The sequence below is a fragment of the Cajanus cajan genome, chromosome 8 (genome assembly GCF_000230855.2).
Source record: "Cajanus cajan strain Asha chromosome 8, NIPB_CcT2T_4, whole genome shotgun sequence".
Classification (NCBI taxonomy): domain Eukaryota; kingdom Viridiplantae; phylum Streptophyta; class Magnoliopsida; order Fabales; family Fabaceae; genus Cajanus; species Cajanus cajan.
In genome coordinates this window covers 4,338,732-4,361,927 of record NC_138524.1, presented here as the reverse complement: position 1 = coordinate 4,361,927, position 23,196 = coordinate 4,338,732, and the positions used below count along the sequence as shown (strand labels likewise).

General features: G+C 32.2%; 3 protein-coding genes and 2 long non-coding RNA genes across 5 annotated transcripts; 3 read left to right on the top strand and 2 right to left on the bottom strand.

The window, feature by feature from the left end:
* The first annotated feature begins 998 nt into the window (after positions 1-998).
* LOC145950945 (uncharacterized) lies at positions 999-2,479 on the top strand. Its single transcript, XR_014428771.1, has 3 exons — positions 999-1,542; positions 1,654-1,738; positions 1,841-2,479. It is a non-coding gene; the product is annotated as an uncharacterized LOC145950945 (long non-coding RNA).
* An 8,804-nt stretch (positions 2,480-11,283) lies between these two features.
* LOC109800373 (phenylcoumaran benzylic ether reductase Pyrc5) lies at positions 11,284-13,683 on the top strand. The gene is made up of 5 exons (XM_020361161.3): positions 11,284-11,569; positions 11,681-11,815; positions 12,344-12,581; positions 12,660-12,863; positions 13,290-13,683. The coding sequence occupies exons 1-5, from the start codon at positions 11,390-11,392 to the stop codon at positions 13,514-13,516; spliced, it is 984 nt and encodes a 327-aa protein (XP_020216750.2). The 5' UTR covers positions 11,284-11,389; the 3' UTR covers positions 13,517-13,683.
* Positions 13,684-13,766: 83 nt separating this feature from the next.
* LOC109800737 (putative pinoresinol-lariciresinol reductase 3) lies at positions 13,767-17,631 on the bottom strand. Its single transcript, XM_020361592.3, is given in 7 exon segments — positions 13,767-14,545; positions 15,145-15,348; positions 15,418-15,549; positions 15,552-15,600; positions 15,602-15,661; positions 17,400-17,529; positions 17,531-17,631. Coding segments are annotated over 7 exon segments (843 nt in total). The 3' UTR covers positions 13,767-14,378.
* Positions 17,440-23,084, top strand: LOC145950802 (uncharacterized). The gene is made up of 2 exons (XR_014428654.1): positions 17,440-17,580; positions 22,455-23,084. It is a non-coding gene; the product is annotated as an uncharacterized LOC145950802 (long non-coding RNA).
* LOC109800736 (FtsJ-like methyltransferase family protein) lies at positions 17,880-22,875 on the bottom strand. The gene is made up of 11 exons (XM_020361591.3): positions 22,402-22,875; positions 22,253-22,300; positions 21,985-22,143; positions 21,834-21,880; positions 21,360-21,516; positions 21,186-21,247; positions 20,879-21,068; positions 20,494-20,583; positions 19,841-19,977; positions 19,598-19,724; positions 17,880-19,083 (listed from the first exon to the last, which is right to left on the bottom strand). The coding sequence occupies exons 1-11, from the start codon at positions 22,873-22,875 to the stop codon at positions 18,085-18,087; spliced, it is 2,490 nt and encodes an 829-aa protein (XP_020217180.1). The 3' UTR covers positions 17,880-18,084.
* Positions 23,085-23,196: the final 112 nt, after the last annotated feature.

Sequence of the window (23,196 nt, the reverse complement as noted above, 5' to 3'; positions counted from 1 at the left end):
CATAGTATGATTATCGCAGTTCAAACCACATGGAAACAACAAAGGGTAAGCTAGTGAAAAGAATCAACATACATATATCTAAATACATGAATGGTAAACAACTACAACTATCAGTACATCAACCAGCTTAACAGCATCAACTTATAACATAACACAGCATTCAACAATAACAGCAGTAAACAGCAGTACATAGTGGTAAACAGCAGTAAACACACAATGCGTTGTCACGCATATCAGTTAGTATTGGTCGCTTGTAATCGGTATACACTACTACAAAAACACTCTTTTACATCGCTAAATTTACATCGGTTTTACTATAACCGATGTAAATCATAAACGCGGTGGCAAACTTGTAAATAAATAGAAAATGTAAACATATTTACATCGGTTAGGAGGAGAAACGATGTAAATATGAGCCATTCTACATCGGTTTTTATTATGACCGATGTAGAAGTGAGCCCCTGATATGTACCCCGCGACCACGCTAGGTTAAAGCCTTTCACTCAGCAACGTCCCAGCCGCCGCGAGCAACCACGGAGAGCTCAAGTGCTTCCTCCTCTGTCTTCGTCGTCGCTCCCGCTCTCAAATGCGTATCGACTCCACCGCGCTCGATAAACTCTCCTCGTCCAACACCACTCCAACCACTTCCTTCAACCACCGCATCACTATCCCCGATTTTCTAACCCTACACGAATCCTGCGCCTTCCTCCTCGTCCTCCTCAACAACCTCCTCCTCTCCAATGCCCCCTCCCGCATTCCCCTCCTCATTTCCCAAACCCTAAATTCAAACCCTCATGCATTCCAATTCGACGACGCAGACGTCACCGAGCACGAACTCCCCGCGCTCCACAATTCGGGGGTTAAGATTGCTGTTGGGAGTGAGGAGGCTATGGGCATTGTGCTACTGCCGTTGGCGGCGCGTGGGACTACCTCTGCCTTGTTAGGAAGCTCAAGGTTCACCGTTCCGAGAAAGTTCTCAAGCACGGCCTCTCCATCTTGAAACACCCCAAACAACAATCCACTCTCGGCAACGAAGGTTACTTCCCTCATGCCACTGACCTAATTTTTCTTATTACTCTTCAATTGTGTGATTCTCTTGTTTTTAATTTTACGCGGTGATGTTTGGAGAAAGCAAAAAATGAGGTTCATGACCACCGCAATCTTTACTTGGCAAAGGTTTGTTTTCTCCTTTGTAACAACTCTTGTGGTGCTGGCTGTTGAAGCTGATATGCAACATGACTAACATTTGTGGCTGTTCAAACCTTATTTTGCTTCTGTTAAAGTAGAGAAATTCTTATTATTTTGAGCATTGTTTGTAGTACAAGGGGAGTGCTTGAAATCTTGGGTTGTGTTCAGTTGGCAGGATTGTATTTGGAGGGGAAAGATCGTGAGGAATTGAGAGCAGATGAACAGGGAAATGAAACAACACCTGCCAAGTCAACACCTCACATGTTTTGCAAAACGCTTACAGCCTTAGACACCAGCACTCATGGGGGGTTCTCAGTCCCTCGCAGAGCTGCTGAAGACTGTTTTCCTCCTTTGGTGTGACACCATGCTCTACTTTGCACTCATAAGTTCTACAACTAAATTTTTCAAGAGTTTTGAATTCTTTGTCTCCTTGAGAATGATGACTTGCTTTTGTGCTCACTACAGGATTATAAGCAGCAGAGACCCTCTCAAGAGCTTGTTGCCAAAGACCTGCATGGTGTGGAATGGAAATTTAGACATATTTACAGAGGTAATTGAAAAAATAAATGAAAAAGTTGGTGTTGTTGGCTTCATAATCACATATTGATTGACATAAATGATACAAAAAGTCCATGTGGTAACTTTTTGTCAGGTCAGCCAAGGCGGCATCTGCTCACTACTGGCTGGAGTATCTTTGTTAACCAAAAGAATCTCGTTTCTGGAGATGCAGTTCTGTTTCTAAGGTGTGTATACATGTTCAAATAGGATATTGTTTTCATTGGTATTGATATGTTTGTTTTTCCTATACTGTTCTAGCAATCACTGTTAATTTGTTCTTTTATTGGAATGATTAGTAAACATTCATTGTTGATGTTAATATTAAGGAAGCTTCTTGTCATAGTGACAGTGAAGTACCAAATTAGCATAGTGACATTTTTGGTTCTCGGGGATCTAGAATTTGTCTTGCCAAAATTTGGAAGCATGGAAAATGACTGATAATAAAATCATTATAATGTTTGTTTCTTATTGGTCATTAATTTGTTTGTAGGGGTGAAAATGGAGAATTGAGATTGGGAATCCGAAAAGCTGCTCGACCAAGAAATGGTCTTCCTGAATCAATTGTTGGTAGCCAGAGTTATTATCCCAATTTCCTTTCTTCTGTGGCCAATGCTATATTCGCGAAAAACATGTTTCATGTTTTCTACAGTCCACGGTACTATATTAATGGATCAGATTTTTTGTTTTGCAAAATGTTTGAACTTCATACTCTAATTATTGGACCTTTGATTTCCATTTTGTCGTGGAAACTATAGATGATTCATTAATTTGATGTTTGTCATGAGAACTTATCTGTCAGTTATGCAAAATCTCAAAAGCAATGTTGTTAAAATTGAGATTTTACCTAAGATCAGGAAGGGGAGAAAAAATTGAAACCGAGGGTTGTAAGATCCTATATTTTTTGCCTAAAATGTAAAATTATATTTCTATATAATATATGCATAAAAAAACCTTTAAATTTACATAATTATAGTAATAACAATATATTTAACAGAATAGTTATAAACAAAAAAATTTAACAGAATAATCACTGTTGGATAGAAATCCCAAAATTTATGGGATATTATTATGTTGCAGAATTTCAGGGATTAGGATCTACGATTTATTCTTTATTATTGTTACTGATTTATAGGGATTCCTATTTAATTATAAGAATTGCCTATTATTTGTTTCCTTTTTTTATTTCCCTGTTTTGCCTATTTATGAACTTAATGAAATGGAAACTTTCCTCAAAATTAAAAGTTAATCGATAACTAGAGATTTATTTAGAAGTTTCCTAATTAAGGAAATAAGGAAATAAAAAACTGTACAAATTAGCTATAATTAAGGAAATAAAAACTGTAATAATCAGCTATAATTAAAAATTCCTCAAAATACATTTATATATACTACTAGTCTCCTAATTAAGGAAATAAGGAAATAAAAACTGTACAAATCAAATCATCCAAATCTGTCCTAATTAGGGAACAAATCTCCTAATTATTATAGAACAAATGTGCACCCTATTTTTAAGATTTTTGAAGAGTATGAATCTGGACCGATTTTTGAAAACATCCTGTTTCATGGGAACTAATTTTGACACATCAATGGTGTTTATAAAAATTTGAGAAAAATCACATGATTTCCTTGATGAGATGAGATTGCCCCTGTTTAGTTTTAGCTCAATATGTTGACTTTCCTATTTTTAAGATTTCTCTCATTCAATACAATTATTTAAGATTTCTCTTATTCAATACAGTTATTTAGGAATAAAATGGAATTCAAAGTTATAGCTTTATTAGAGTAGTTATTGTATCTGATAACCTCTAATTGAGGGAATTGGAACTCAACAATTAGATTTTGAAATTATACTATGAATGAAATATGTTTATACAGGTAACTCAGAAAGAATCTAAAAAAATAATTGATTTTTTTTAAAAAAATGCAATTTACATCGGTTTAAGGTAGAACCGATGTAGATTTACGTTCAAATCTACATCGGTTTTGTTTACAACCGATGTAGATTTGAACGCAAATCTACATCGGTTTTTTGACAACCGATGTAGATTTAAACGCAAATCTACATCGCTCTATTCTACATCGGTTTTATAACCGATGTAGATTACCTTCCAGAACCGATGTAGAACAGTGCTTTTGTAGTAGTGATAGCTCGACCTGGCCCCTATACCGTGGTCGCTTTGTACACGTGTGCCTCGACCTTGCCCACACACGGGACAACTAAAGAACCTAGAGGAGAACAACAAGTTACCACTCCAAGGGTCAGCTTTCCAGGGAGGGTTTTTCAACAAATTGGGCTCCAAGAGCATCCACACAATGAGATGAGGTAATTTCGAAAACAACTCCTCTAGTCTTAGTGATCAACAGCTCAGCCTTACGGCCTACAACAGCTCCTATCAGCACGGAGCACAACACTGCATAACAGTAATAACAGCACCGCATAGCGACAATAACAGCATCGCATAGCGGCAATAACAGCATACAGCTCAGCATTATACAGCACAGCCAAACAACTCACAGCCTAGCTTATACAGCTCACAGCACAGCAATATTCATCAACTACAGCTCAACATCATAATGCAGCATAAACATCTCACAGCACATCAAAATCATCACTCAGCTCAACAACATTCATCATTAACAACTTAAATCAACATAAACAACATTCAGTACAACTCAGCTTAACAGCAATAACAGCTCAAACAACATACAACACAGCCCAGCTTAACAGCAATAACAGCTCAAACAACATACAACATATTCAACACATAATACGACTCATCCATCTTGTTTACAACTCATCTATTATGCCAAATCACTCACCCAAACAACACCAATCAACCTAAGCACCTAAAATAACTTTCAACTTAACCAAATTACTAACTGTGAAATGACAACCTTCACATAAAACAGCGTATCAGGAGTTATACTACTCCTACCATGCTCATCCTTATCTCATATGAAAGATAAGATGATTTCCTACAACTCTCATGAAGACACCAAGTCTTAAATCCTTCATATACCTTGTTAAAAATGATAAAAACCGCAACAGCTACAACCAATGCTGGCAGCTTGACCCCTCTTCACTAAAACAGCCATATATGGAGTTCTAGAACTCTTTTTTGGGTGATTCCAGCGCCGTTGGAAAGCTAACATCCAAGGCTACAACTTTCATGAAGACTATAAAGTCAACTTTGAAAATCAAACGCGCCCGGCGCATTAAAATCACGCCCGGCTCAAATCTCAACCAGAGACCTATAGAGGCCTTTTGCGTCTGGCGCAATATCAGTAACAAAAACATAAGATTCACGTCTGATAGTGCGCCCGGCGTGGTTCTCCCCACGCCCGGCGTGATTCACCCAAGGATTCCTCATTTCAAATCACGCCCGGCTCGAAGAACTGCGCCCAGCGCGATTTCAAACAGTAACCTTCACCACTTCGAAAATTTCACCCAAAACCTGCAAAAATCAACATCCAGGCACATGCAATCGGCCCAAAATATCACATTTTCATCAAATAACCCGAAAATACCAACTTTTTCAACATGCAACCACAAACAAGGAAAAATCTCCAAAATTTTCATCAAACCCCGGAAAATCCCGAAAATGAAAATTTATCAAGCACCATCATCAATTCGCAATAATCAGACATCAAGTGAGTTTCTCGCTCACTTCCAAGCAGCCAACACAAAGATAACTAACTTCCCTTACCTCGGTGAAGAAATCCGAGCTTCGGGACAGTGGAGGAGAAAAGAAAGAGCTCAACGGAGAAGAAGCTTGATCGGAGGAGAAGAACAAGCTTGAGCAACTAAGGAAGAGAAGAGAAACTCCGAACACTCAGCTAGCAAACCAACTCCTACACAGCACCACCACCTAAAGAGAGTGAACGGGGAAGAAGAGAGTGAAAGGAGAAGTGAGTGAGAGAAAAGAGTGAAAGAGAGTCGGGGGAGAGAAAAGAAGGAAGGGGGTCTCACATTAAAATTAAATAATTATAGAAAAGTTATTAAATTTACATGTAAAAATATATTTAGTAATCAAAATTATATTAATTATACAAATTATTTTTAATTTTATTTATATATGATATAACTTAGAGTTGTTATATAATGAATAAAGAATTATTTGAAATCGAAGTATAATGATAAATTATGCATGAGTTTCTCAAATTTAAATATATGTATAAGGTATCAAATGTTGAAGAAAATGATGATAAAATTAAAATTTGTATTGAATATTTTAATTATAGATATTAATTTATACAATCATGTCATTAAAAAATATAATTGATAGTCATAAAGAAATATTATTACAATTTGTAATAAATAAAGTAATTTTAAATTATAATTAATCAAAATTTATTATTGATGATTAATTTGTAATTAAGAGATATTGAATATAATTTAATGTAGAAAATAGTGAAAAAAATATTTATTTTATTTATTGATAACTTAATATTTTATTTTTATAATTATTGATCATTACTTTATACAATATCTCATCTGACCTCTTTAGCATTGCACATTTGTCGCTCAAATAAAAAAACCATTTAGAAGAATTTAAAAGAGAAGAAAATGACAATAAGTATTAGATAAGGACTAAAAAAATAAAAATGTGATGTATTATTAGAATGAAGAAAAATTAGAGACAACAATTTAAATATCAACTATAAGGAGTGAGTGAAATATTAGAAAGAACAAATAATACCAACAAGACAACAAAACGCAATGACATTCAAATTATTTTTTATTTTGTTCAATTAAAATTATGTAACAAAAAAAATTATGAAGATTTCAAAACAAAATTTAAATAATTCTAAAAATATAGTTTCAAAAAATAATTCTAAAACTCTTCTAAACAAAGAAAAATATAAATTAAAAATAATAGAGGAAATTTGTAAAGATGAAGAAAAAATTTAGTTCCATGATTCTCCAAAAGGATGTAGTTTTGCCTCAATGATTTTTTCAAAGTCCATTGTTTAATTTCATGTGACATTTCGTAGTACAATGTTATTTCATCTATTAGGATTTATAGTGTTTACCTCTTCCATCAACAATTTACAATTCAGATCCATGAGAGATTTGTGTAATGTTATCCCATTTTTACAAATCTCTCATAGATCTAAATAAGTTAAGAAGACATTTAAGGATAAGTCATTTGTAAAATTGAAGAGAAAGAAAACAATAGAAAAAAATGAATGATCTTTTATTTTTATTGAGCACGATTTTGGAATAAAGAATTTGATGTTGGCATCACATTTGACCAAGGTGAAGACAGTGGAGAAGAGCATAATAGAAGCGTCATATTGTGGAAGAGATAATTGTTGAGAAAAAGGTGAAACATGACAACGACAATGGTAGGGTTGTCAATCCACTCGTAAAAGAAAGAAAAAAAAATGATAGAAATGGTAGTTGTTGAAAAAGAGGTGGAGTGTAGTAACGACAATGGTAAGATTGCCAATTTTCTTGAAAAATAAAAATAAAAATAAAATAAAATAAAATAAAATAAAATAAAATAGAAAATGGATGACCTCTTATTCTCATTAAACATGGTCTTCACATGGAGAGATTGAAATCAACGTTGCATTTGACAAAGGTGAAGGCAATGGAGGAAAGGAGAATAAGGACGTCATATTAGAGAAGAAGTAGTCATTAAAAAAGAGGTGGAGTGTGGTAACAACAGTGGTGAAACTGTGAATCTACTTTGGAGATGTAAGAGAAACTTTATTTTCTTAAGTGAATTTATAGTTAGTTTTTTTGTAAGTGAATGTGTAGCTAGATTTACATATATAAAAATATATTAGAAAAAGGAAGAAATTATAAAATAATATGTAAGCATTTTCACGTTTTCACTAACATGTGTAACGATTAAAGTTTATTTTAAAATAATGTGACTATATAATATAGAAGAACTTAACTTTTGTACTATGGTCTCAAATAAATTACAAATCAAATTTTAGAAATACAATAATAAAAAATTCAACTCAAGCAATAAAATATGGACAATTATATTCAATGAAAAAAAATGTTTTAATTTAGGCAAAAATTTCACATTTATAATTTAAGTCGATACAAACGTTCAAACATAAAAAAAAATCATGATTATTATTTATCATTATTAATATTATCATAATATTTATTATTATTATTATTATTATTTTCACCATAGTTTCTCTTATTACAATTCTTTAAATGGTACATATTCTTATTACTAATAGGTGTAATTGTTCGTTGGAAAGATATATTTTTTTACTTGTAAATTTACTTTTTATCATTACTAAAAAGACTTGATACCAATAGAATATTTAGATACTCAATTGGTCCATGTACAATATGTTAACCCAAACAAAATCAGCATTATTTTCTCCCCACAAACCATTCAACGTAGGAGGAAGAAAAAGAAATTACCTTAAAAAGATATCACCACGACTAACCCTTTGAAGTACCTGAAGGTTTCATAAACCATAGTCATTAATTCTAAATTAATTTTTCACAATTCAATAACCAAGTTGGAAAAACCTAAGTTATCATCACACTGAAACTGAACCATATACTAACGGCACATTCAGGATAATATAAACAAAATAGAAAGAAACTTCAACTTGAGAAAATTAAAATTAAAGAAATTTACAACACACAAAATCAGTCAAGCAAGCAAACAATTCAAAATCAATATATAAAATGTAACACTCTTCCTGCCCATTCTAGTTTATTTTATCACCTAAATTCCATGAAAGTCTATTTTTCTCTCTTTAATTACCTTAGTGAGAGACATGAAGAGAAAATGAAAGGAGTTGACTTTTGCAATCAAGGAAATACGTACAATTAAGTGAATTAAAAAAGACGTGAGGGGGAAAATAGCAATTATTTAGCAGAATTTGGGCAACCGGGCAAACATACATACAATTAAATTTTTTTTTTTTAATAGAATAGTTTTATTCTCCCATAATCTTGTTAACCTTTTTTCTACTAGTTATTGTTTGTTAACGACTTAGGGTTTATAGTTCTTACTTTTATCGGTAAAATAATATTTTAACGGCAACAATAAAGATTGAACATAACAGCATTTTGTTACTAGGTCAATTATATTAACTTTTTATCCAAGAATCTGCATGTTTATGACAATTATATGTACTATTTTGTATATCAATAAATTCTTCAAAGAAAGAAAAACTAACGAAACTTTTCTTAATATTCACAGAAAATATTCATTTTATATTCATAGGTAGTTTGTTTATTTGTTTATTGAACTCTTCTACGGATAAATTTTGCTTCTTGTACATATTTGAACAATTTTTATGTATTCAAGTTGTTATGTTTATTGTTTATTATTTATTATCGGATTTAGACATACAATTTTATTAACTTCGGTTGACTACTCTTTATAATATATTTACATGGTTGTAATCGACTTTTTTGTTTTTGTACGGTTTGAACGCTTTAATTTAATCGAACACTATTTATTAAATTTTAGGTTAGATTGTAAATATATAATTTTGATTTTTCTATTTTAATATAAATATATTTAATCTCTAATTTTAAAATTAAATAATTTTGATCCTATCAAATTGATATTTATTAATCATTAATTATTAAATTTTAACATTTATTTATAATTAATTGTTGTAACATTTAATAATATAATATTTGGTGATAAAAAAAACTATAAAAACATATAAAGAAAATTTATGAATAAAACAAATGCCAATTACTCTTTAAAATAGATTTAAAAAATTGTATGTTATTTTTTAAGTTTTAATTTTATATATCATATCACTATATATCACATTACTTAAGTAGTAACAAGTCATCAATTTAAAATTTAATAATAAAAAAATACCTGATAATATAATCAAAATTTTATATTTTTAAAAATAGAGAACTAAATATTTTTATTTTAAAATAAAAAAATTAAAATTATGGATTGACAAAAATAAATAAACTAAACGAATAATTTAGCCTAAATAATTTGTGAACTTTTTAAACTATTCTTTGACCTTTTCTAATTTTTGTAATTAATTACTTAACGCAAGTTAATAATTTTTAAACATATCATTAACCTCAAAGACCTAATTACACACATTTGAAAAGATGAAGGACTCAATTATAAATGACTCAATTATAAAATTTTATAATTTAAGGATCCATTTAAAAAAAACATGCAAATTTTCATAGACTAACTGATTTTTTAAACCTTTAATACTTTCAAAATTTTAATAGAATTAAATTAAATTAAAAATTATGGTTGAAGAGTATAGGTTTTTGATTAAACAATATTAATAAAACTCAAAAGTTAATCACCTATTATTTTATTTTGTCGGGGTGATCGGGAAGGTATGATGAACTTAGGATTCCAACAATTTAGGTCACAATCTTGTATTGAGGTCATCTTAAAAAATAAAATCCCTCTTAGAACTCAGTTCAAGTCTAGGCTCAATTTCATAGATTGAAATTTGACTTGGTTTAAAAATTAAAATAAAATTGACTGGGTTACCCATTTCATAGACCTTAACTTTTTTTCCACGTACAGATGGTCGTGTACAATGACATTAGTTAACATAACGAAGGTGGAACTTAAATTTTAATGGATTTAGTCTAAATAACTCCTTTATTTTCTTTCTTTCTATTTTGACTAATATTCTGAAAATATCTAGTTGAATATTTGAATGTCTAATTTATAGAAGTTTGAGACCGTCTAGTGAAATAATAATAATCTTTACTCTTAAACAAATTAGGAGAGTTGAGATATTTCATATATTTATATTTTATTTAATAAAAATATTTAAAAAATACCAATATTTATTAGATCAATTGATGTTATGTTTGATTCTCGAACGTTAAAGTCTTGAATTTGAGTATTTTGTTTGTAAAAATGAATAATTTTAATATTATTTTGTATTATTTAAAATTTAAAGATAAAATTATCTATAAAAAAATATGTACACCAAATTAGGCTATTGTTTTTATATGTTATAGATAAATAGGGAAAAAATAGATTTAATTAAATTATATGCAATTTTAGCATTTTAATTTTTCAAGTTAATTTTATTTTTAAAAATTTAAGATTATGCAAAATAGGTTATTATTATTATTTTTAGTTAAAACTCTTAAATTATTATTATTTTTGTTTAATCATTTAAGAGCTTATGATGAATTTGTTTTTGTTTTTCCTTTATAAATTTAGAAAGAGAAAAAAATATGGATCAATTTGATTCACTTGCTAGGTTAGAAAATAAGTAACCCATTAAAAAAATTTGGGTTGAGCCAAGCTGGATCCCTTTAAATGCACTAGCCTATCAAATTAAACACGAATAGAATCAGCCTAACTTATTTAACGACCTAATCAATATAGTTTAATAGTTATTAGTGTGTATTTATCAACTTGCTTATATTAAATATAAAAGTTGATGTCAATCTCAATTTTTATTAAATGCTATTGTTATTATTATCATAGTGACTTAAGTAATGACATGTGCATATCTTGAATTTCTATGTATGACAATATTGCCCAAAGTATAACTAACATGCATGTCTTTCTATATATACTCCACTACCGCAATCACGTAGCAATTAAAGTTGCATTATTTCCTCTTCCACTGTCTCTCCTAATTAAAGTTGTATTATTTCCTCTTTCACTATCTCTCGTAATTAATGGCCACTACTAAGATTCTCATCATCGGAGGAACTGGATTCTTGGGAAAGTTCATGGTGGAGGCCAGTGCCAAGGCTGGCCACTCCACCTTTGCCCTAGTTCGAGAGTCATCTCTTTCTGACCCTATCAAATCATCCATCATTCAAAAATTCAACGCCTTGGGTGTCAACGTTGTTTTGGTACTACATGCAAAACCTTATTTAAGCTCAAAGCTAGCATGTGCTTTCATAACTTGCATTAAATTCTTCGATGTTGGTGTTTCATGTACGTTGTTCATTATTTATACACAGGGAGATATACATGATCATAAGAGTTTGGTCAGGGCGATAAAGCAGGTAGATGTGGTCATCTGTGTTGTGAATCACTTGCAGATAAACGATCAATATAAACTCATTTATGCCATTAAGGAAGCAGGAAATGTTAAGGTATGTCAATATATATCATATGTCAGTGTAGGTAGATACAAATGGTACAAGATTTATTCTAAATTTACGTTTCCAATTAAGTAAGTTTGACACTCTCTAAGATCATAAAATCTTACTTTAAAAAATATATTTACTCAAGGAGATCTTTTGACATCAAATGTAAAACTGCTCTAATGAGCCTCTATTGACTCTTAGTTCAATAAGTAAAGCTTTTGATCAAGCTGAATATGTAATGTTAAACTTTGGTTAACACTACTTAGTGGACGGTGGTGTTTGACATGAGGATTTTCAAAATGTCATTTTCTCTTTACCTAGTAGTTATGGATGTGTTATCTCCTATGTACTATTTTAAGAATAATATATATATATATATATATATATATATATATATATATAGCATAAACCTTGTTTTAAAATGCACATATAACCCTAAAACATGTTATTATTTGAAGAAATTTTTGTAGTTACCTAATAACTGATTATGTACATTTATATATTGGACTTGTTCTTATAACTATTTTTTTGTAGAGATTCTTTCCTTCAGAATTTGGACATGATGTTGATCGAACCCATGCCCTGGATGAAGGAAAGAATTTATTTGACACTAAAGCCCAAATTCGTCGAACCATTGAGGCTCAAGGAATTCCTCATACCTATGTGGTGGCCAACTCTTTTATTGGACACTACCTACCCACTTGGTCAGATCTTGGACCCATAACTGGCCTGATAGATAGTACTGTTATTCTTGGAGATGGAAAGGCCAAAGGTAAACATAGTTTTTGCATTAAGATTAGACATTTACATATCAGACATATTTTTCTAATAACTTTTGCTTGATTAACAGCTGTTCTCAATACCGAAAAGGATACTGCCACTTATACCATTAGAAGTGTTGATGATCCAAGAACCTTGAACAAAATTCTCTACATTAAACCCCCAGCCAACATCATATCATATAATGACCTAGTATCTCTTTGGGAGAAGAAACATAGTAAGAATCTCAAAAGAGTCTATGTACCTGAAGTACAAGTTTTGAAGTATATTGAAGGTTAGTAATTGATCACAATTAGGGATTTGATGATCATGTATTTTCAGTAGAAAAAAATTACAGTGTCAATTAATCAGAAATCAATGTTGATATGATTTTTAAGATGATTATTATAAAAGTCAATAAACTTGACTTAAAAGATAATATAAATCCTAAACCTTAAAATTTAACAAACTTTTCAACATGGTAATTTATGATTGGATCACGGTGTAAAATAAATCCGTTTTTTTTTCTTCTCATTAGTTATTAACTTATTATACATATTCAAGATGAAAAAATTTCCTGTTAGTTATAAGAAATGCATGATGAAGGCTTCTTTTATTTCACAAATCAAGTTCTTTAGTGAATTTGAAATTCTTTGGGCAAAGGACTTCTAAATATATGTCTGTGCTAACAATTGGAAGTTGTTTCTCGTTTTTTTTGTAGAGTCTTCATTTCCCTTCAATATGGCTATGTCAATTTGCCACGCTGCATATGTTAAGGGAGATCACACTAACTACGAAATAGAACCCTCATTTGGAGTTGAAGCTTCAGAGCTCTATCCTGATATTAAATACACCACTTTGGAGGAGTTCTTCAATCACAATGATTCTTGCACGCCGTTTTACTTAAACCGGTTTATACTGGTTAACGGTGTACAAAATTTTTATTAATAACGTCTACACCACTATATCTGCACGTGTTATGATATGATATATGATACATAATATCCTGTTATTAGTATATTACAAAATAAAACATAGTAGTTCGAATAAAGAATCGTTGAGTCATAATGTTTGGTGATGTTAAAACCATGTATTAATAGAGCTATTTTAATTCTGTCACGTGTCTATCTAAGCCTCGTGTTTTAATTTTACTTTTATCCATTATTTGAAAAAATTATGGTAATTAACCTTACTTTCTTTTGAAAAACATATCGTTTGGAATTTAAAAAAAATGGTATAATGCATGTGTAATATTCACAATATTGTGATAAATTAGCCCCTCTACAACTGACAATCTGACATGTGTCAAAGCTTCGCTCAACAAAAATAGTCAAATCTCCTTTGTTGACTTTTAACTCTGATAAATAAATGCTAAATAAAGTTGACATTTTTGTAAGGCTCAAGTGATTGTTAATTATATTTAAAACTTTGATTTTATATATTTATTTAATTTAAAGATATTTAATTATTTTAAATACTATTTGTATTTAATTACAATACAGTGTAAAAGCTTTTTACACTCAATCAATCATGAAATATTAAATAAATAAAAATTATTTTTGTAATAATTACTTTAAAAAATCATAATAAAATAGACTTGATAATAAAAAAAATCCTAAAAGTGCAGTTTTTTCAGACAAGAAACAGTGCGGGCATTGCATTATTAATTTGTTCAACACAGTCAACACATACATTCTTTAGTTGTGTTTAGAAAAATATACAAAAAAACACAACATGGAAAGAATGGAAATTTTCAACGTAAAAATATGTGCACTGCACATTTTCCCAATATTCCCAAACGAAGTCTAAACTAAACTAGTGTGTCTAAGAATTCACTGATTGTGGTATATTTCAGATGAGGATATAGTTGTGTACCATTCACACCAGAGGATGGTTCAATATCAAAGTATGTGTGATCTCCCTTTATGAAAGCATAATATATAAAGAGCATCTCGAAGTTGGCAGGGAAAGATGTTCCTGCAATATATTCCCCCCAAAACAATGCAAGCGTTGTTAGAGTTTTCTCTCACACTTTCCTTTTAGAATAAGAATTTGTAAATATATATATATAATTCAAAAGAGATTTCATAACCATCAATTAGTCTTTCTTTTTAAGAATTTGTTTGGATACAAATTTATAAACGTTATTGAAAACTTTGTTACTTAAAAATACTTATTTTTAATAGAGAAACTCTCACAATGGCTTCTAACTTGTATCCAAATATATTCTAATACATTGTATAATTTTTCAATCAATCTTAACCAACAAGAAACACTAACATAATTACTTTATATACATATACACTTTCGGTTGTTGTTGCGAAACATTATTTGCATATATGTATTATCACTGTTTTCAGAAACTATATATGTGTATGAATCTTAGGTAGTTGTTTTATTATTCCGCTGCGAATAGGAATTGTTAAGTGTAGGATCATGACAACAAATAGTTACAAATTAGTACAAAGATAGAAAAAAAAAATAGGGAATATAATGCAATTTTATGAATCTCAAGTGGTGCTAGAGTAATTTACTTTAATTTATAGATAAGTTGTATATATACTACTACTAAATACCTTTGATTTTCTGGAGCAACTCTTCTTCAGAGACATGCAATTTCTCAAGCATCTTGCCGATCTTAATCTCCCACATATTAACCAGGTCATTCAAAGAACAAAGGTTTCCTGGGGGCCTCAAATACAACACTTTATTTAACGTACGAGGGTCATCAACTGCACTGATAGTGAAGGCAGCAACATCACTTTCCTTCATGAAGACAGCTGCAAAATGAACAAGCAATTAAGAAGCAAGTAAGAGAATAACAATGGTGTTAGATTGATGGAGCATACCTTTTGTGTTGCCATCACCAAATATGGTGATCTTGTCCCTTGGAGGAGCATCTAAACCAGGCTGAGCAAGAGAAGGAAGCAAAATCCTCATAAAGAAATTGCATGAGATGAAAGTGTATGGAATGCCCTCACCACAAGTCGACGGATTTCAACTTTGGGTGCATAGAAATTATAGCCATTATATATCAAGCTCAGAAACTCGAACCTTGGTAGGATCTGATCCAAATTCAGATGGGATGAACCTCTGAGGCCCACGGTTAATTAATAACAGATTATTGAACACATTTAATAACTCAAGTAACGTAATCAAAACACAGGGATATGGAGAACTATGGCTACATATATCTTAGTGAAGGACTATGACAGCTTTAGAAAATGCAATACCCATCAACAGTTCTTCAATCAAGAAGGTCAAAATTCATCATTTGAAGCAGAAAATATTCTATGGTCCGTGATCAATAGTATATCTATAATTTCGATCGATCTCTACATGATAGTAACTCATATTGGAGTTTTATTAAAAAAAATTGTAAATTAAAAAAGTCAACTACATGTCACATGGTGATTGTCTAAGATCAAAAACATATAGTCCTGAACCGGTACTTATTGTGGTCTAAAATCATCACGATCAATTAATCTTCACCTGACAATAGAGTTATCAATTTTCTTTCTTAATATAAAATTTTTTAAATGTATGATATAGAGATTAGCAAATATCAAAGACACAAATAATCAAAGATTGGCTAATAACCATGAAACATTTTCAACATTCGATTACAGTTGAGGCAATTAAAGTCCTTATTTTAAGCTTAAAAGACAATACCAATTAATATAATTTCCTCACCATCTAAACAGATAAGAAGCTATAGTTAGTAAACGAACAATATTAAGATTAAAGTGTTTTTTTTTTCTTAAAAAATAGATTCTCATCTTTATTATGGTTATTTTTTATAATTAGTATTACTTTATTTATCTTATTAATCGTCTTTATCAAATAAAAATAAATAAATAACAGTGATTATGATAATTAAATAAACTATTATATTAAATTCCCATTTTCCTGATCAACTATTATTTGTTTTTTTCAAGAAACCCGCTTCATATAATTTTTATATAGTTTTTGTTCCTTTTAAATATGAATTTAACGTTCATTCATCGATGTAAGTTAATTTTGCACAACCAGCCAAACAAATAGATCAGTGGTGCGACTTTTTACTTATTATTTTTTTTTATATAAAAGTTAACAATTTATCATAAATAAATGGTAGTTTATATTTGAACTTAATTAATTGTATTTTTTAATTTGTTAATGCAAAAAAAAATTATTATTATTATTATAAATCTACAAATAAGAATGTCTTTACTCATACAATCCATTTTCATAATTTAGAATAGATTTAAATATATTTTTAATATATGTAAAATGAACGTATTTTGATTTTAATCACTATAAAATTTTATTTTTTTTTATCCATAAAAAAATTGGAATTGTTCTTTTTATCCTAAAATAATTAAATTTTGATTTTACATTTTATAAAATATTTTTTCTTTAATTTTTATTTCTCTAAAATTTAAGGTCATTATTTGTGTTCGCTCATTTAAAAGTAAATAAATCAAATTTAGCTTAAAAATTTATTAAAAAAATTAGAGATATTATATACTAACATAATACTAAATAGAGTTGTGTGTCATTTGAAATAATCACTTATCACATGATAAATACAAAAATAATTAACAATGATCACATAATATTAAAATTAAAGATTAAAATCAACCATTTTAATTATTGAGGAATGAAAAATAAAGATTAAAAAAAAACCATAATAAAAATAGTTTATTTTACTATGGCTAAAATAATATTTGAAGCTATAAAATATTAGATATTTGTAATCTAAAGAAGATTTGTTATAGAATATGTTAAATGTTATTAATGTTGGAAAGGTTATGGAGGAATAAAAAAGAAAGAGAAATGCATGGATGACCTTGATGGAGGGAGATTGTTTGATAACGCGGATAAGAAGCCTTTGATGCAGAGTGTGTTTGGCTGAAACGGCGCAAATGACGACGTGTACTTGGCTCACACTCACAGCCTCAACAATGCTCGCCTCGTCTCACAAGACCGAATGTTGGATGCCTAAACTTCAGCCTTGCTTCCGCTAAATGGTAACCCAGGTTTCCCGTCGCCCCATTTATCAATATTTTCATCTTTTCCATTTCCATCTCCCTCTCCCTCTCCCTCTCCCTCTCCCTCGCCCTCGCCGATTCAAATAACCTTCTTAGGGTTCACATATTCAATGGAGGATACTCCAAATTTATCCACACAAAAAAATAGTTATACTCCTACTTTTCTTATTTTTCAACATTTCAATATAAATGTGCAATTCAACCAAGTTATACATATGTCAGTCCCAATTTTATAGAAGTCTAATCGAGCACATAAAGATACCGCTGACCACAATCAATTACTAAACTAAGAACTTTATAAGCTGCTAATAAGACGAATTTCAATTAATTTAACATTTTCCTTTATGAAGAACAAAACAGCTATATTCGTTAATTCTAATATCTATTGCACAATAACAAGCAGGAAAAGAAATGAAAAAACAAAATTTGGGCCGAGAAAATACGACAAAACCCATGACTTTGAACTCTGGAGATCTTCTATTTTCATTTATTCCTGTGTCTTCCGGACTTGGCAGAGGCCTTTGAAGATGCTTTGCCCTTTGGAGCCTTGCCCTTCATCTTGGAACCTCCTTTTCCTGCCTTACCCATTCCACGTTTCCTAGCATCCTTCTTCATTCTGCGATCAACAAGAACTTTTCCCTTGCCAGTCTTTACTTGGACACCTTTCTTTGCAACTACATATTCCTTTTTAGGCCTCTTCGGAACAGCCTTTTTATATAGTTGTTCAATTTGCTTCCTCTTCGAACGATCAGATATGTCTGCCTGATCAGATATAGCATTCGCCTTCTTCCTCACCTTCTCCAGCTTCCTCATTGCAACACGCTTCTTCCGTGCTTTGGCCTCTGCCACCTTCTTCGCAGGCCGAGCATCAATTTCTTTAAATTGCGCTTTCATAGCTGCAATTTCTTCTTTGGAAATAGGTTTTATTGGTTGGCGGTGTTTTTTCTCCTCATCTAGAAACCACTTGGGCAATCCCTCGTCATCAAACATGTACTTATTATATGCATCATCCAGTATCTGCTCCCGTTGCTTTTTCCTCAACATCTTCTTAGCGTAAGCCAATATCTCAGCTTTGGCCTCAATATCTTCCTCCTCTGATTCTGAATCAGAGGATGAATCGTCACTTGAATCAGTCGCAGGCGCAGGAACTATTTCAAAATCCTCTGCTGCTTTGGAAGCTTGAGATTGAGGGTGGTCTACCACTGCTGAAGCTGTTGTTTTATTTTCCTTGACCTTTTTTGCAATGGATGTCTTCTCCTTAGGCTCATCTATATCCATTTCATCTTTACTCTCTTCCTTCTCAAAGTCTCCTTCCTCGGCAGCTTCAGCAAACACATCCTGACTAAACCACTTATTCATGATCTCCTCTTGGGTGAGCTCTGCCCCATCATTAAGTGGCACCATTAATGGATTCGCTTCTTGATCAGCCTGATCTTCATCTGAATCATACTTGGACTCAACAATATCATCATCCTCACCACCCTGCACAAGCCAAAAGGTCATAATCTACGTGTAAAAAATCATTTTGCACCTCCCCGTCCAGAAAGAAAAGAAAGAAAAAAGAAGCATCCTTCCAGGGTTCTAAACAATAAAAAAAGCATTTGACAAAACAAATATACCAACCCTAAAGAGAATTAACTAGGAAGTTGATAAAACAAGCCAAATCGAAATAAAAACAAAAGTTTATGTTAGCAGCAAGCTTCATAGTTGAACACTGAAGGTTTGTTTGGATGTAAGGAGAATGGGAATAAATTAATGGAAATTTGAAGTATAAGATAGTGGATTAAATAAGGGTGTTTATTCCCTCCGGATATTTAAATATTAAAATCTTAAATATTTGGGAAAAGTCCAAAAATTCAGAAAAGAAAGCAAGGGAGGGTTTTCAAAAATCACGTTATAATATCTCATTTTCTTAATCTTCTTTTATATCCTTAAACAGAGTGAAGGTCTAAGCATACCACAATCATTTAAAAAAAGGGGGAAAAAAACTTCATACCTCTAAAAGTTGGGCCTCTGCATCATAGGATTTTTTAATTCGCTTCCGCTGCTTTGTACTTCCTTCCTTTCTGATAACAAACTTCTCATAAGCTTGATCCAACAAATCTTCCATTTGTTCATCATATCTGATATTGGTATAACATTCATTTAAAATCATCACAAGTTACAAATTAACAAGGAAGAAATCAAGTAATAACAGAACAACATAACATGAGCAAGTATCAAAAGAACCTGCAATCACCTTTTACGTTCCTCATCAGAATCATCCAAGTCACTGGATGAATGCTTTTGACCTTCATGGATTTCTTCATTTTCACTGTCTTCAACCTCATCACCTTCATACTCAGTGTTGTCAACAGCTACCAGATCCTTCTTACCCTGAAAACCCAAGCCAAACAATCAAGAAAAAAAATTCATGCCAAATCGAAGATTTTTAAACCATGTAAAAAGGAATTGCTATTAAATTTCATACCATGAAGCCATAGTTATCCCATTCACAATATAAACCATTCAATGAACAGAAAAAATAAACCCAATTCAAAAGTTAAGAGATTCCCTTGGTCTGGTTTTCTTATGAAGGAAGGGATGCAGAGGACATTTGCAAACATACGAAATATGTAACTCCCTAAAAACTATAATGTCTGTTTGCTGTGCATGGATCCGTAGAGTTAAAGGATTAGTAAGGCACTTGCTAAATGCCACCCAACATGAGTAATCTAATATTACATTCTAGAACATCCAGATACAAAAAAAAAAGGTAAATTCTGAAGAATACATCAAACAAACAATCTGTAATTCAGTTTTACAGAGGCAAAACAAATTAGAAAGAAAAAACAGTTTATATGTTTATATCATTTGTCCAAACCAAGAGATGTTCAAAAGATTAAAGCAAACCTTGATAGAGGAAAGAGAAAACAACTCCAGATCTACATAACCATCCTCTACTGCATCCATTTGCATCCCTGTTGCTTTTCGTGCCTTGTCCTATAAGAGTCAAATAATTAAAGAGATGAATCAGCTTGATCTTGTGCACCCACTTAAAAATAGGAACAGACAGAATTGAGCTTAGCATGTCATGACACAGGATTAAAATTTGTTTCTTGTCAAGTACAATTCCTGAAATCATTTGACAGACCAAACATAGTGTATAATTTTGTGAGCATATTATCCTATATCATAGTCTGCATATAAATATCAACAATAATCTTACACAGAATCCGAAACTTATTTCAACTGCAAATCCAATCCCAACTTAATAAGTGGCAGCTAAGCTACAAACCTTGGCTCTTCTTTTTGCAAGAAGCTTCTTTGCACGTTTCTTCTTGCGGTCCATAACATTGGTAAGTTCCTCCATTTCATTGAGGATTCTATCTTCTTCATCCACCTTCTGTTCCTTTTCCACCTGTTCTGTAGTGGTAGGATCGGCCTTTTTAGCTGGTGAAAGAGCTTTTCTAATGTGAATCCTCCACCTACATGCAACCAATAGATACAACATCAAACCCCCACACAATAGGGGAGGAAAATTGGTATCGAGCTTTAAAAAAAATACACCAAATATAATGCTAAATTTCAAGCCATGTGGTTACTTTAGAAGATGCTTGAAGTCTTGCTTCCCCAAAACCCTTAAATCATCACAGAGAGATTTCACCTGCAAACAGCAAAGTTTAAAGCATTAAAAATTGAAAACTAACAACATTAATTGTTCAAATCCCTACTGATTACCAAAAAAATGCTTGATCAAATAATTTAGACAAAATTACCTCTTCAGTAGTTAGTTCATGATCCTTGATTGGTAAATCAGCTGGATCAGTAAAGGTTATTGAAGTGACTGAACCAAGGATCTCCAGAGGAGAATCTGACCAAATGAAATTTGCAGCAGTAGATATCTTCCTTAAAGTCGTGTTTCCCTCCTCATATCTGTAGTCACGTAGTAGTTAGCAACAAGTACATACCATATGTTTGAAGCACAAGACCACAATAAAAGGGTGAACAATTAAGTTAAGAGGGTGGTGGGGATCAATAAGCCTACTATTTATAGCAATAAATCAGACCAAGTAGTTGAACTACCATCATTTTTTCATTCTTAATGTTCTCTGTTTTTCAGGATACCTTGGCAATCTTTTAAATTAGTTTGTTATATTCATCATGAATATAGCAGATAATAGTTAAGATTACCCATAATGAGCAGAACAAATTAACAGTCAAGCCAAGTCTTGTAAAGAAGCAATACTTACCCATCACGATGCCTTTTTTGCTTATTATCTCTAAGTACATCCACCACCTGCATCAACGATTCACCCATCACCAATAGAAAATCAAATTAAACAACCAAAAACGAAAAAAAAAAATTGCCAAACCAGGATCCCTGAAAACAAACTCAATTACCTTAGACTGGGGCTCCACAGACCCTTGAAAGAGATGCTTGACATCGAGAAGACGCGGATCAATCTTGGCAGGAGCCTTGTACCTAAGCCCCAAAACATATATCTCAGCGGATTCAGAACGACTAGCCGCAGGTTTATCCACCTCAACCTTCTCAAACAACTGCAACGCAAGAAAAAATTCCAACACCACAGCAACAAACAAATTTCAACAATCCACGCCACACAAAACAACTATGCTCTCAATAAAAAGTTAAAAACCATCTCATCACCTGCTTTAAGCAATACACAACAGAACTGTAATCCTGCGACCTGAAAATCTATCACACAACAAAGCAGAAACAATTACAAAACAATCAGAACCACACTATTGGAGCATAATTAGGTATAACTAAAACGAGATTATAATAATAATTATTACCTTGGTTACAAAGATGCCTTTAGGAGCTAAGAACTGAGTGGCCAACTTAACAGCATCGATGACGAGAGCGTTCTGGCTCGTGGCCTCCTGCGCCCAGGCGCCGCCGACGTTGGGGGAACCGTCGTGGAGGACGACGTCGAAGGCGCGGCAACCGTGTTCGTTCATGAGCTTCTTGATGCGGGACTTGCACTCGGGCCTGGTGATGTCTTCCTGGATGGCGATGGCGCCGCGGATGGGAGCGATGGGGGCGAGGTCGACGCCGATGACGAGGTGGTCGACGGGAACGCGCTGCACCGCCACCTGCATCCAGCCGCCGGGGGCGGCGCAGAGGTCGAGGACGGCGCGTGAGGATTCCAGGAAGTGGAACTTGGAGTTGAGCTGGACCAGCTTCCATGATGCCCTCGACCTGTAACCGTGCTCCTTCGCCAAGTGGTAGTACTTGTCCAAACGGTGCTTCCCCTTCGCCTTCCCCATTGTTGCTGCGACTGCAAAGCTTCCGCGCCGGGTTTTTGTTAGGGTTTTGGGACTGAATACAACCAAAGCAAATAGGGCTGGCCTTGCTTTTTTTCTTATTGGACTCAAATTTTAGGAGAATGGGCCCATCAAGATTTTTTGGCCCACTAGAACGCTGTAAGGTAACAGTTTTGTGAAGTTAGATAAATATTAATTTAAATTGGATAAAATATAGGGGTTAATATTTATTTAATGTTTAGATATGAGATATTAATTAAAGATTGGATTAGTGTATCATCTTGTGTAAATAAAATTTATACTAGAAGAATTTAACAATGCCAT

Excerpts from the sequence above, each read along its gene's own strand:
- LOC109800373 (XM_020361161.3), top strand. The coding sequence starts at position 11,390 with ATGGCCACTACTAAGATTCTCATCATCGGAGGAACTGGATTCTTGGGA. Across the intron at positions 12,582-12,659 it reads TGGAGATGGAAAGGCCAAAG|CTGTTCTCAATACCGAAAAG; the intron begins GTAAACATAGTT and ends CTTGATTAACAG. Across the intron at positions 12,864-13,289 it reads AGTTTTGAAGTATATTGAAG|AGTCTTCATTTCCCTTCAAT; the intron begins GTTAGTAATTGA and ends TTTTTTTTGTAG.
- LOC109800736 (XM_020361591.3), bottom strand. The coding sequence starts at position 22,875 with ATGGGGAAGGCGAAGGGGAAGCACCGTTTGGACAAGTACTACCACTTG. Across the intron at positions 22,301-22,401 it reads AAGGCATCTTTGTAACCAAG|ATTTTCAGGTCGCAGGATTA; the intron begins GTAATAATTATT and ends GTTGTGTGATAG. Across the intron at positions 21,517-21,833 it reads CAAAAAAGGCATCGTGATGG|ATATGAGGAGGGAAACACGA; the intron begins GTAAGTATTGCT and ends ACGTGACTACAG.